Source organism: Archocentrus centrarchus, chromosome 1, assembly GCF_007364275.1.
Source record: "Archocentrus centrarchus isolate MPI-CPG fArcCen1 chromosome 1, fArcCen1, whole genome shotgun sequence".
NCBI lineage: Eukaryota > Metazoa > Chordata > Actinopteri > Cichliformes > Cichlidae > Archocentrus > Archocentrus centrarchus.
The window spans coordinates 1,232,334-1,246,496 of NC_044346.1; the positions used below are offsets into that span (position 1 = coordinate 1,232,334).

The 14,163-nt window shown below is 45.7% G+C and overlaps 1 protein-coding gene across 1 annotated transcript in view; it reads right to left on the reverse strand.

The window, feature by feature from the left end:
* Positions 1–1,035: 1,035 nt before the first annotated feature.
* glra3 (glycine receptor, alpha 3) overlaps positions 1,036–14,163 on the reverse strand; it is a 72,538-nt gene continuing 59,410 nt past the window's right edge. Inside the window, exons 6-9 of the mRNA XM_030731627.1 lie at positions 11,604–11,741; positions 10,871–11,085; positions 6,379–6,528; positions 1,036–1,760 (exon numbers count right to left, since the gene is read on the reverse strand). Coding sequence (XP_030587487.1) covers positions 1,443–1,760; positions 6,379–6,528; positions 10,871–11,085; positions 11,604–11,741 — 821 coding nt within the window. The 3' untranslated portion in view covers positions 1,036–1,442. The remainder of the gene's footprint in view (positions 1,761–6,378; positions 6,529–10,870; positions 11,086–11,603; positions 11,742–14,163) is intronic.

A 14,163-nucleotide genomic window follows, 5' to 3' on the forward strand; every position in this document is an offset into this window, starting at 1 on the left:
GGAAATGGTGTCTGAGCTCACTGCAGGGACTGAAGCATGTGACTCACGGCTTCCACAGCAGCACTGTAAGTCCTGTTTGTTTGAGGTTCAAGGTTCTTTACTTTTCTCCTTTAGCAGACATTTGGCTCGGTTTAAAGGGGGCTACTGCAATAAGCGTGTTCAGAGCAGTAAAACCACTAACATCCAAAAAAGAACAGCGAGGTAAGAACAATAATTACATGGACAATAAAAGCAAAGAGCTAGCTTATAAAAAGGCTGTGCTAACTTTCATGAAGATAAAATGAGTACTGAATGCTACTAGAATTATGTTTACTCATTGATAAGCTTGACTGACAGAAGAACAAATGAGTGTTTGTACCTGTTGTGTTTACAGAGGGGAACCCTGCACTTCCTGCCCGAGTTCAATGACGTGTCAGTTCAGATGTGGTTTGCCTGTAAAAGGCCTTCAGCTCCAAGAGGAGGTTATGAAAGTTCAGACTTTTCATGACTTTTTCTTGTCAAGTCTCCACCCACTCACTCAGTGCCTCCGCCCCCTCACTGACTCTCTGCCCTTTGCACACCTGTTTTTGATAATAACAGTCGCAGATCTGAAGGTGCCAGCAGGGGGCGAGAGGCACCAACAGCACAAACACGGTCCCACCTGTGTCCACCTGTCCGGCCACAGCCCTCATAATGCAAACTGTAAGACTGAATAGAATTTAGCCAGATCTGGTTGTTATGAAGGGTGAAGTTGGTCATAGTGGTTACTTTAGGATACGCCCTGTAGTGGCCATTAGGGGAATTGCAGTTTCTTGCACTTTGCTTTGGTGTCATTTTTTTTTCGGTTAGTGTTTGGCTGAGATTCACTGTGCAACAGAAACAACAAGCACCTGCTCAGCTGCGTGAGTCACAGCAACCTTCACACTATTGATCAAGCTGGTTTCAGTTAACAGAGCCACAACTGAAATCCCCCTCTTTATCTTTGGCAGGTCAGACCCCCCCCCCCCCCCCCCCCCTCCCCACACACACACACACACACACACACACACACTAAAATATCATTAGACCAGAAATAATAAATTCCACATGGCTGTTATGACTCAGTCATAAACGAGAGCTTTCTGTGCTAGTCACGTCTGCCACGCGCTCTTCAATACTCCCTCTCATTTTTAACTTTAATGCCACAAAACTAGTCACAGAATTCTTATCAAAGATTATCAGAATTATTATCAGATTATTTTTAACGTTGTTCATGGTTTTCAGGCATTTTAAGATCTGACTATTCTATCCTCCGCTAATTCTTCATGCTGTCACAGATTTAAGTACAGAGGTCATCCTGACTGCTCGCAGGGCTGAGGTTAAGGGAAAAGGAAACAAATGTAGCTGATGAAGTGTCCTCTTATGAAGTACACAGATGCTTGTGTGTGCACAGAGTATATGAATAACTGGTGTTCTTTCTGTCTCTACTGCTTATGCACGTCTTCATGTCGCAGTATCTTGTACAGGACCCAGTAGAATATGTTGAAGAAGAGGAAGGCCAGAGGGAAGCCGGCCCTCGACACAGTGTCAATCTTTTTGGCTCGGTCGATGAATAGCTTCCTCATTTCTTCCGTGCTTTTACCCCCACCACCTACTCCAGGTGCATTCTGGGTAGTGTTCGTTGTGGCTCCCGGGGTGTTCAGCGCAGTCACGGCGTTGTTGGCGCTGGCCTTCGAGTCCTTGCTGTTGCTGGGAGTGGAGGTCACGGCAGCTGCAGAGGTCAGCCTGCTCTCATGTACTTCCTGTTGAAGACATGAGGAGGAAGGGGAGGGGGAGGAGGGGGTCACAGATTATTTAATAATCAGTTCACTGCCTGGACCTCTGAGCAAGGCACCACATCAGAGGTGTATGTGTCTGAATGGCTCAGAAAAACAAAATGAAGCTTTCGGCCGAGTCAAAGTCCAAAAACAAGAAAACAATCCACCCACATCCTCACCAGCATGTGGGGCAGGCGCAGAGCCTGTTCGCACACTGCAGAACTCCAATATTCATATTTATTGCATCTAATAATATTAGAGCACATCTGCTTTCCATCTGATAATGAAACACGGGGAGCCGCCATCTTAAATCAAAGTCCGGACTTAAATTAGACTGAGATGCTTTGGCATGACCTTAAAGAGGCCGTTCATGCTGGAAAACCCTCCAATGTGGCTGAATTCAAACAATTCTGCAAAGCAGAGTGGGCCAAAATTCCTCCACAGCGGCGTGAAACACTCACCGCCAGCTCGGACTGCCAAGGGCGGCACAGCCAGTGGTTTAGGGGGCAGTTACTTTTGCACAACGGGCAGATAGGTTTGGAGAGCTTTGTTCCCTTAATGAGTGAAATCATCATTAAAAAAAAACTGTATTTATTATTATTACTATTAAAAATGCCAGATACTGTTTCACAGCACTGTAAACAGGTAAATAAGATAAAATGAGCTGATGATGGACAACAGACACTCTGTGAAAGGTGACATCAGATAATCAGAGGATTAATGAGAATAACAAGACAGCTGTTAATGAAATCCCCCTGCAGGCTAATCTGTCCTCAGAGATCAAACTGTGGGTGGAGGCGGCTCAGACTCGGCTGCTGACGCGCTGCATGTTTGTCTCCTTCAGTAAAACCCACAGTCTCAGTCAAACGTGTAAGAGCACCTCCCTTTAAAAGCCTCACACTTGTTTCCATAAACATCAAAAACGCATAAAAGAAAAAACCTTTCACATTTTCATTTAACGAGGATTTCCTGTTTCTGGGTGGCTCTCAAAGTGTTTCCATCAAGTGCTTCAAAACATGAAGTCTTATTAATATTCTGATCAATGAGGCGAGCATCATGATCTCAGTTTTGTTTATTGCTTAGATTTGATTTTTATTTCTTGTACAGTATTTAGAGTATTGTTATGATTTAGGTCTTCACTGTTTGTATTTGTAGATTTCATGAACCCCCCCCCACCCCCGGTCTGTGAGGTTACTGTTATTTTTTCCCTTCCAGTCGGAGACACAAATCTCCTCTGGGATTGTATCAGGAAGGGCATCCGAAATAAAACAAACATGTGGGGCGACCTCCTGTGGCGACCCCTTGTGGCGCGGGAGCAGCCGAAATGAGCTTTTCTGTCTCCTGTGTTACTTCCCCCTCCGGCCCCGCTGTCATTGGTCGCCTTCACCTGTGTCTCGTTACCCTCCTGTGACCAAGGTTACCCTTTGGTGGATGAACAGCTGCATTCTCCTCAGTCTGTGTTTCTTCAGCGCTCCTTTGGTTTTTGTGTAGTCGTGTTCTGAACTCAGTTTAGATTTTTGTTACTTTATTCATAAACTTTATTGGCCACAGTAAAGGGCTGTGAAACCAGCTCTGCAGCCTGTGACCAGCCTCATCACCGAGTGATGTGTATTTGATCTATATTTCTGGACACAGAGCAGCAGTTTTGTCTGACAGATAACCCACACAGGCTGAGGCTGAAGCTAAATGCTGACAGTAGTTCAGTGACCTGCTGCAAAGGTGCTGCAGAAGGGACGGGGAAATGCAGCTGAGGGGAAATGAAAGAAAATGAGCTGCTAAAAAAAATCCCATCTCTGAGATTCAAGTTTCTGAGCACGGATCCTGACACCTAAACTAAGCCAAGCTAAACTGAGCCATGCTGTGCTAAATCAAGCTGAGATATCTAAATTAGAATCCTTAACACATCTGGAATCTGATCTTATGAATTCATTCAGATTCTGATCCTGAAAGCAGCTAAAGCCTCTGTCTAACCCAGCGTATGCGTCAGACTGATGGAAGAGGACTGGTTAGCTCATGCAAGTGAAATATGCACACAAATGCACACACACAGACACACACACACACACACACCCGTGCAGTGTGGCATTACCCTGTGATTGCTGGTGTAGATGTTGGTCATAGATCCATACAGAGGGTCTGACGCTTTGAGGCCGTTGTCGGTGTTAATACGACGAAGGGACTCAGCTAGCTCCTCTGGATCAACCGCACCTCCTCTGATCTACCGACCGACAGCATGCACACCACACATCAACACACAGAAACCAAAAGGAAGAACAAAAGAAAAGCGGATTGCATCCAAGCACGGGGCCGGGCCGCTCACTCATTCAGTCAACGCAGGGAAATGTTTGTGTGAACTTTTCCAGGTCAGCTGCTTTCACAGACTGACAAAAATACAGACATAAACAATGCATGTTGAAGAACTGGATATTAAAAATGTATGAGGTAAAGATGCTGCTGTGGGCTGAAATAAACCTCATTTGAATGAAAACAGCTTTTGTTGCAGGGGAGTGTTGTGTAGTGATAAACTGCTCACGCCTGCGTGCTAAAAGGAACCTTCAAAAAGCATTTTTGTGTCTTTTCACAAAAGTTTCCTTCTCCGTGTTTTCATGTGTGCGTTTTAACGTTTCATTGTGTTCACATGAACGCTGTTGAAATATAATTTTCAGAGGCAGTTACACCTACTTGATTCAACTTTATAAAACATTCAGAAATCATATTCAAACCCACAGGATCTGATTCCTCATCATAAACTCAGTTACATATTGACTATGTGCTCATTTTCATCAGGACACAGTTGTAATAAATCTTAGCATGTGCAGTTTGTGTCTGTGAGTTGACTGAATGCCCCCCCCCCCCCCCTCCCGGCCCCCCAGAGGTCACGATCATGCATCGACCACGGGCTCATCCACAGTTTGGATGGCCAGAGAAACACAGAACCAGCAGACCGATGCAGTTACAGCCATCATGCACTGACACAGTGAGAAGACTCAAACATGCACAGTGAGAAGCAGCCACTCTTCATGTCTGCTGTCACACACGGGGACAGGTCTGCTTCTAACTTCATGAATTTCTCCCTCCCGCTCTCCTTCGTCAAACTTTGGAACGTTGTTCTCCGATGGAAACGTGAACCTCAGATGGAAGTATTAAATCGGGTGTTTACAGCCTCCCTGAAATTCTCCCACTCGACTTCAACCCACTTTCTTTCTAATGAGAGTAAAAATAGAGAAGGACATTTTAAAAACGTGGACAGAATCAGTTTCATTTTGTTGATTACTGTAAAAATCCTGAAATAATCACACAGAACTCGTCCGACTGTGTCGCGTTTCCTTCACGATGCTGCAGCCTAACAGAGCCCTGCTCCACTTTTCAGGTCCGGAGGTGCCACTTGGAGTTGTTTTTAAGCACAGCTTCATGATGAATAGCATGACAGCCATCTGCTGCCTACTAATGCATATAAACCCAAAGCAAATAATGTTTGCTGTTCTTTTAATTACCTGATTTTTTAACCATTTGGCTGATGAGGTTTTTCCTCTCGTGCACGTTTCTGAGAAGTGCTTCAAAAATAAAGTTTAATATTTTATTGTAATTGATGAAAATGGACATAATAAAGAATTTGCAGACAAATGGAGCATTTTTCAAATTTTATAAACAGCTGAATGAAACTGAAACACATTCAGTGCGTTTTAGAGGAACTGATGGACGTGATCTTCACACAGACATCTGACAGCAGCGTAAGAAGCTGCAGGTGCTGAGCACAAGTTCCTGTTTCCATCAGAGAAAGGTGAAGGAGCTCAAAGGCCGCCGCCGCTGTTCTGATTAACCAGCAACAGAAATATTAGCCGGTTAAACTACACTCTGACATTTTATTAATAGGCAGCGTTTCTCCGTGAAGACACAAGATTTCACAGTTCTTTAAAGAAAATGAGCTTCACTGCAAACTAATGTGAACTAATGTGAAGGACTTTTTTCTCCTCGTGATGAAGCAAAAATACAGTTTTGATGTCATTTCCCCACAAATACGTGTTGAATTAAGATAATAGAAGTTGAAATACATCACATTCAAGTTCCCAATAACACAACTTTATTTGAACCCAGATCTCTTTCTGCACGGACTCAAAGATTCCTAAACTGTGTACGTCCAATGAGGCAGAAAATTCGCTGAATTAAATATTTCAAATGGCTCTTAAACATCAACAGTGTCGGTACAAACAAGATTTAACCTCAGCCGACATGCTGCGTTTCTGACTTTTAGACGAGTCTGATTTTTTCTCCTGTGTGATCAACTACTGAATTAGTCATGAGGAGCAGCCCTAATTTCTGCCCTTTCAGTGACTTCACCAGCACAGAGTTACACTCATCAGAGTGGGTTGCGGGCCTTTCACCTCATGCTGTTTCTGAACAGCACACTGCGATAGTTACATGTCACCACAAGATGGCAGCCTCAGACCAGAGCACGCTCCACCAGTCTGTGCGTGGATCCACACGCCTGTGCAGGTCAGAAAATGTGTAGGTGCTGAAGTGGTATTTGTCATTAAGTTTGCTGCCTGCTCACTCTGGATGATGCTGTGTTCACTGTGCTGTTCAGTGTGGGACTTTTCGGTACCTTGCTCTTATTCTTGTTGTGCCGTCTGAAGCGCAGCAGCTCTTTGTGTTGCCGTGACACAAAGTTGACGGCGGCGTACTCCAACAGTGCAGAGAAGACGAAGAGAAGACACACAGCCATCCAGATGTCTATGGCCTTCACATAAGAGACCTGTACACACACACACACACACACACACACACACACACACACACACACACACACACACACACACACACACACACGGTGAGCCTCAGACATAATTGTGGTTTTGATGTTAGTGACTGCACAGATGTTGCACTCGTATTTTTATACAATAATTACAGATTTTATTTCAGGGCTTCAGCTGCTGCCCAACATGCTCAGCCGTGTGTGTGTGTGTGTGTGTGTGTGTGTGTGTGTGTGTGTGTGTGTGTGTGTGTGTGTGCCACTGTGACGCCCATGGTGTCAAAAAGACGCAACTGCACTCCTTTATGAGACGATGACTTATTCAGACACATGTAACATACTGGAGTGCAAAGCTCTGTTAAGCACTGGAAACATGAGAAACCTCCTAACCTCCACACACACATGTGCAGGCTCGCCCAAATGGCTGAGGTGTGCGTGTGTGTGTACAGTATGTGAGGGAGGGATGAGTGTCCTGATGAGTTAATAAGGCTTATGTAACCAAGTGCTCCATGTCTGATTTTTTCTCATGCATACACGATACCAGAACAAGACTATGGGGCTTGTTCTCACTCACGCTCTACCAGATGCATGATGTGTAATAAACAGACTTTAGTTTGTGCATGCAAAACATCCGGTAAGATGATGAAGGAAAAGAGGGACGAGGGAGCACAGAGGTCAGGATGTTTTGGCGGTCTATTGAGGTAACTTCAGGGTTAATCCTGAGTTTTCAGTCTCAAGAAGGCGCAGCACATCACCGTGGCAGCTTCTGCTGCAGGTCTAACCTGTTCCACAGCACGTTGTATTCAAGATAAGACAGAAAATCACTGCCTACTTGACCACTCAGTTTCCAGGAAACTAGCATCATTACGCCTGGAAGTTCCCTGAGCGAGCAGATGGTAGGAAGGTCTAAACGTGTTTCTCTGATTGATACGAAATATAGACTCCCAGGAAAAGCTTTATCTCTCTTTTTTCTCCTGGTGCAGTTTGTAATTTCATGGTTTTAAGTCTAATGATAGCTGTGATAGAAAAGCACGAGAGCCTCACAGTGTGCTGTGTGTGAAGCACACGGAGCAATGGAAGAAGTCGAGCTGCTCTATGAATCATGGCTTTACTCTTGCACATCGTGAGCAGCTGAGGGTGTGTGTTTTTTTTCCTGGGGAAGGGATGGCAGCACAATGCACTTCAGGAAGGAGGCGTGCTGAAACAGGTAACACTCGGCTGGCGTTTGCGTGGATGTTCTCTGATACGTGCGGCCTACGTAAGCTGCAGGGCAGGTAGTAAAGGAGTTAGAATGAAGGACAGAGGACCACAGCACTGGAAACTGTAAGGGGATTGTGTTTTAAAGCCTAAAAACACATATAACAAATTGTAAGGAAGGATTTATGATAGGATAGGGCAGTGGGACTGGAAGGTACTGGGGGGGGGGGGGGGGGGTATTTTTCTATTATTTAACATTATGCAGTAAAATTTTCAGAAGGAAAGCAGGGAGCTCCTCCAACAACCTCCAACAAAACACAGAAACTTTGCAAGTATGCAAGAAAGTGGAAACAACGAACCGGGCTGTGAGGAGGAGCTGCTGGCAGCTGGTGAACAAATGAGTTCAGTGAGCATCACTGGAGCGCTTGCTAGCTGCACTCGCTAGCTGTGCAACTAGCAAGGCAAACGGTGGATGGAAATTACTGCTGCAGATGGTGAAAAACAGGGCTTTAAGCAGCCAACATCCAACATCGCAGGCAGAAAATATTTTTCAGTTTTATTATGTGACAGTACTGCGCAGCTCCTGAAGAGTCGCAAAGTTTGTGTACTTTTGTTATTCTTAAACTGAAGTGTTAAGCTACTTTTATGTTTACATTTGACTTATGCTGCATCACTGCTATGTCATGGACCCTGGGTCTTTGAGCCAGGGTCTTGAGGTTTTGAATTGGAGGTGATTTATGTATTCTGGAGGTTTGGGTTTTGGATTTTGGTGCTTCTGGATTTTTCTGGGTTGCTTGTTAATGTTGTTTGTTCCTTCCACCCTTGTCTTGCCTTTGTCTCTGCGTTCATCCTTTTGTGTAAGGTTCATGTGTCTGTAGCGCCACTGTTTTCGCCTCAGTCTTCAGCGTCTGCAGCTCCGGCTCCTCCACCTCAGTCCTCAGCCCCTGCAGTGCCTCCTCAGTCTTCATCCACTCCAGAGCCCCCACCAAAATGGAGCCACAGCCAGAATGACCAGCATCTGAGTCTTCAGCTGCAGCATCCCGCTGGTCCACCAAGTCTTAAGAGTCAGCATCTGTAGCACCGCCTCATCAGTCTTCAGCGTCTCCATAGTCTGCAGTGCCTGCTTCACAACCTCAGTCTTCATCTTTGTCAAAGCCACCACAGGAACCATCATCTGTGCCAGAGCCTTCAGAGTCTGCACAGTCATCTGCATCTGCTGCCTCTTCAGAGACACCTGCAGCAGTAGGCGCAGAGCCTTCACAGACAACCCAGTCAGCAGCAGCCGTGGCAGTCTTTAGTACCATCGCTTCGTCAGTGCTTGGAGTCGGTTGCTTTAGCGCCTCAACCAGAGACTTCGTCAGCATCAGACTCTTCAGTGCTCTTCAGAGCCGATGGGTCCTGCTCCGCCAGAGTTTCCAGTGGGTTCCATGTCGCCTGGGCCAGAGGTAGTGGGCCCCGCTCTGTTCAAGCCTCTGGGTTTTGCTTCACCAGAGGCCTAGCCTGTAAGTCCGACCAAGCTGCCTGAGGTTTCTCCGTCTCCGTTGGCGTCCTGCTAAGCCTCCAGAGGGTCCTGCTCTTTCCGAGCTTCCGGATTCTGATTCACCAGAGTCCCAGCCTGTGAGTCCAACCAAGCTGCCTGAACGCTGCTGTCTCCATCAGCCTTCTGCTAAGCCTCCAGAGGGTCTCGGCACCACCTCCAATGCCAGTCTCCAATGACTGTATCCAGTCGCTTCCTCTGTTACCTGCCTTGGGTCATCGCTGACTCCCTGAGGGCCTGCATCCTGTCTGGCCTTCTGGTGGATTCCATCCATTCTTCCACCGTCAGTCTCTGGTCAAGCCATCGTAGGGTCGTGTCTGGCCTCCAAAACATCTCCACCGTCTCTGCTGGCCACGTGTGGCTGACCGTGTGGCCTTTGCTGTTGGCCACACGGTCAGCTTCCTGACTTGCTTTGTCTGACTTGCCTCGTGGCCGGCCTCCAGAGTATCTCTGTTTTGGCTGGCCGGCCTCCTGGACGCAGCTGGCCCTTGAACTATCTGGCCTCTGTTTTGCCCCTTTCCCAGCATTCTATTTTGGACTTTTTGCTCAGCTTTTTGCTGCCAACTTTTGTTTTGATTCTGGCTCCCTGTTTCGGACTCTTGTGCTTTTTGGTTTTGTTTTGGTTAGCTCGTGTTAGCTGATAACCTAATGCTCCACCTTCTGGTCCAAATATTGTACTTGAGGCTTTTATCCAAATGTATTACTCAGTTTATGGAAATGACCAACAACGATAATATAAGAAAGTTAAAGTATATTTAATGTAGGAAGAAAAACGGCCTTTAATGTCACTAACCTGAAAGCCTAAATCTGCAGCAGAAAGGAGAAGAAAATGCAACCAAACCCTCACAGAAAGTAAAGGGACTCCGTGTGGAGTCACGAGTAAGACTGCGAGGTTTTTACACTGTGTTTGTATATCTGTGTGAGAACAGAGAGGCAGCCTGTGTATGTGTGATATAGCATTATCTCTGCTGGACAGGCAGCAGCAGCTAAAGACCACCTACTGTGAACTGCATCATCCATTACAGTCACAGAACGTACGACTTGTCATGTATTATTCTTTAGTTTTATGCATTCAGTAGCTACAGATGTTCTCTGTGTCTTGAAGGTCTGTGGAGAGGAGAAGCGTAATGCATTTTACATGCCAAATAATGGAATTTCTTAACACAACAAAATAATGAAATGACAGTGCCAGACGCCTGTCGTATACAGAGAGAGAGAGGACCCCCTCCCCCACACAGAAAAACACAGTGTTTGGGTTTCAACAGTTAAAGGTTTAGTGCCGTATCCTGGAGAAAAGCAGGACTCAGAGACACAAAGTCTCCCCAGAAAAAGTGCAAATCTTCTGTTTGTTCTTATCCTCAGGAGGGGGTCCGGTTAGACTGCATGCAGACGGACACACACACACACACACACACACACACACGCACAGACACAGAGACACACACAGACACAGACATATACACACACACACACACACACACACACAGAGAGACACACACAGACACAGACATATACACACACACACACACACACACACACACACACACACACACACACACACACACACACACACACACGCACACAGACACACACACACACACACACACAGACCTTAGGCAGTGACGTCCTGGAGCCTGAGCTCTGCGTCGTCATGGTGAGGACGGTGGTGATGCCCAGTGCCACTCGGGCAGGAGCGGCATCCATGTTGATCCAAAAGGAAACCCAGGACAGGATGACAATGAGCAGAGAGGGGATGTACATCTGGATCAGGTAGTAGCCCATCTGACGCTCCAGGTGAAAGCGCACCTCGATACAAGTGAATTTTCCTGCAATAAAGCAGAGACATTCTCAATTATGGATTCAAAATCCTGCAGACCATATCCAGAGCTGGAAAACTGCCCCACTCGAGGTTTTGGATGAGCGAATGGACAGGTGATCATTTGATTACTTTTTTTTTTTTAAACTGTGGCCACACTTTATTAACTAACAAGACTGCCTTGCTTTTAGTCATTTAGAAATGCATCAAATGTCTATAATCACGGTCCGTCTCTGAACCTCTTCTGAGTCACTGAGCTTTCCCACCCCCACACAGAGCCCCAGGTCACACACACCACATCCATATTTGTCTGCTGTGTGTGGTTAGGACTGCACCCTCCTGGGTCAGTTGGTTTGTTTCTCCCCCTCTTGCAGCTTTTTCTTTTTTTTTTTACATTTTATTTTCCTTGACTTGATCCCTGCAGCACAAACATGACTGATGAAACATGGCAACCATTTCACCCTGTGTGCATCTTACCTGCATCCCGATGCTTCTGGCAGTGTGTGTGTGTCTGTGCACATGTGTTACCTGTGTTGTAGTGCTTGGTGCAGTATCTGAGGTCTGATTCATCTTTGAGGATGAACTGTGGGAGCGTGAGGCCCTCGGCCACTTGAACAGGTCCGTTCTCCTGCCACTCAAAGATCAGGTCGTTCATGGTGTAACCAACTGAAAAATAAAAAAATAAGAAGAGACAATTAATAAAAAAAATAAAAAAATGCAACAGGCCATAGAGTAAAATCTCTGACAGGATTTTCTGCTGTTTTTCATTTTTAAAGAGTAGTGAGGAGTTAGCTTTACTCATTTATCTAGATTGCATTTTGTTTGCACACTTGTGTCTCTGGACCTCCAGTGTTTCAGGGTAGCAGATGTGTCTTCCATTCTCCGTGTGTTCACAGCTGCTGCAATATTCATGGGGGCCTGCACCATAAAGCATACCCGGGATATTCTTTCATTATCTGGCTTCATTAAGCTGAACAACTCACACAAACGTGATCACGCAAAGATGGTGATTAACTTAGGAAGTCAACTGAGGTCACTAGTTATGAGCATGTTCATTTAATAGGGGGTGTTGGCACCACATAAACAGAAGCTCGGTGCTGCACTGTTGTACCATGGAGGCTCCAGGATTTAGATACCAGCTCCGGCTGATACGGTGGAAATGTGTGGAACTGAGTCTAGATTTGCCAGCAGCATCGCGTCTGTGGAAAAGGGGTATGAACCATGAGGAAGGCCACAGATGAATTCATTCAGCTGTGTATTGTAAACTGAACCTTGCTGCATCTGAAACCATCTCCACACTTCACTCTAATACAACCACAGCTGCCTATTCTTCTCTTTCTACTCTCCACTGAGGTGCTCAGTGGCTGCATTCGTCGTGGCTGTGATGCTATAGTTTTGACAAAGTCTGTCCACAGTAAGACCACATACACACAAACACCTGCCAAAAAACCCAAATCTGCCTTTGAGGTATTTATAGTTCAAGTACGTAGGTGTCTCTGCTCCACGCACGCACGCACGCACGCATGCACGCATGCACAAGGTGAAAACAATACCAGCCATGCTGTCACAGATGGTAAAAATCAGCTTTTCTGGAGCTGCAGGGAGCTACTGCTTCAACAACATCCTCCTGTGTTTCCTTGTCTCTGTTTGGCTCCCATGTTTCAGCATTATTATTCTTTTGGTTATTTCCTGTTTTATTTTGAAGGATGCTTTTCTTCCATGTCTTGTCTTGGTTTTACATTCTGATCTTTTCCCTCCTTTGTGACTGTTCGCTGTGTTTTCACCTGTTGGTAACTGTCTCACCTGTGCCCAGCTGTGTTGGGTCTCTGTGTAAAATGTAAACAAAAACATAAGGCAGTAATTTGAGGAAACGAACCATTTATGGCAGCAACACATCTCAGAAAGTTGGGATGGGACAGCAAAGGGCTGGAAAAGTTAGTGGTGCTAAAAATAAATAAATAAAAAGCTCATTTAAAATGGACTGACACAAAGTGGAAAACTGGTCTGAGATCAGACAAATCCAAATCTGAAATTTGTTTCAGAAAGCATGGATGCCAAGTTCTCCAGACTATAGAGCAGAGAGACCATCCAGCTGTTATCAGTTCAGTTCAAAGCCCGCCTCTCTGATGGTATGGGGGTGCATCAGTGGAACTGACAGCTGGCACATCTGGAAAGGCTCCATCAGTGCTGAAAGGTATAAACAGGTCTCAGAGCAGGATGTGCTCCCATCCCAACACCGTCTTCTTCAGGGAAGGCCTTCATATTTCAGCAGGATGATGCTAAAATGAATCCAGCAGCACGGCTTCGTAGTAGAAGAGTCCAGGTGCTGAACTGACCTGCAGTCCAGACCTTTGACCAGCTTTGGAGCATTAGGAACCAAAAACAGGACAAAGCAGACCCAGGACTGCTGAGCAGCTAGAATCCTCTATCAGACAGAACGGGACAACATTCCTCTCCAGCAGCTGCTCTCCTCAGTTCCCAGATGTTTACAGACTGTTGTTAAATCAGAGGGAATGCCGCACAATGGGAAACACAGACCTGTAACAGCTTCAAATTCAAACTGAGCTCATATTTTTCTGAAAATTAATTTTCTCAGTTTAAACACCTGGGTTCTATTGAGAATAAAATGCAGGTTTATGGGAGCTCCAAATCACAGCATCCAGAGTTTATTTACATTTTACACAGAGACTCGACTTTTCCTCTGAGTATTTATAGTCTTGTCTCTGCCACGATGCTGATTTCCTGCTCTGTTTTAGTTCTACTTGTTTTCTTAGTGCCAGGTTCAGTTTTCACACTTGGACTTTGTGTTTTCATGGACTTCTCATTTTGCCAGTAACGCCTCCTTTTTGTTAATAACCTCCCCTGTTTCTGCAACTTGTACTCGGGTCCTGTCCTCACCACTCATGACATTGGGTAGTTTTAGTGCTGCTGAAAACCTTTCAGACAGAGCTCACGGCCAAATGCACCACCAGCGTAGATATCGCCACACACATCAGAGGCTGCATTGAAAATGTGCTTCAAAGCTACAGTGAATGCGCAGGAACAGGGGAGAGGTGGCTGGATGATGCAGGAAGCTGGATGTTAATGC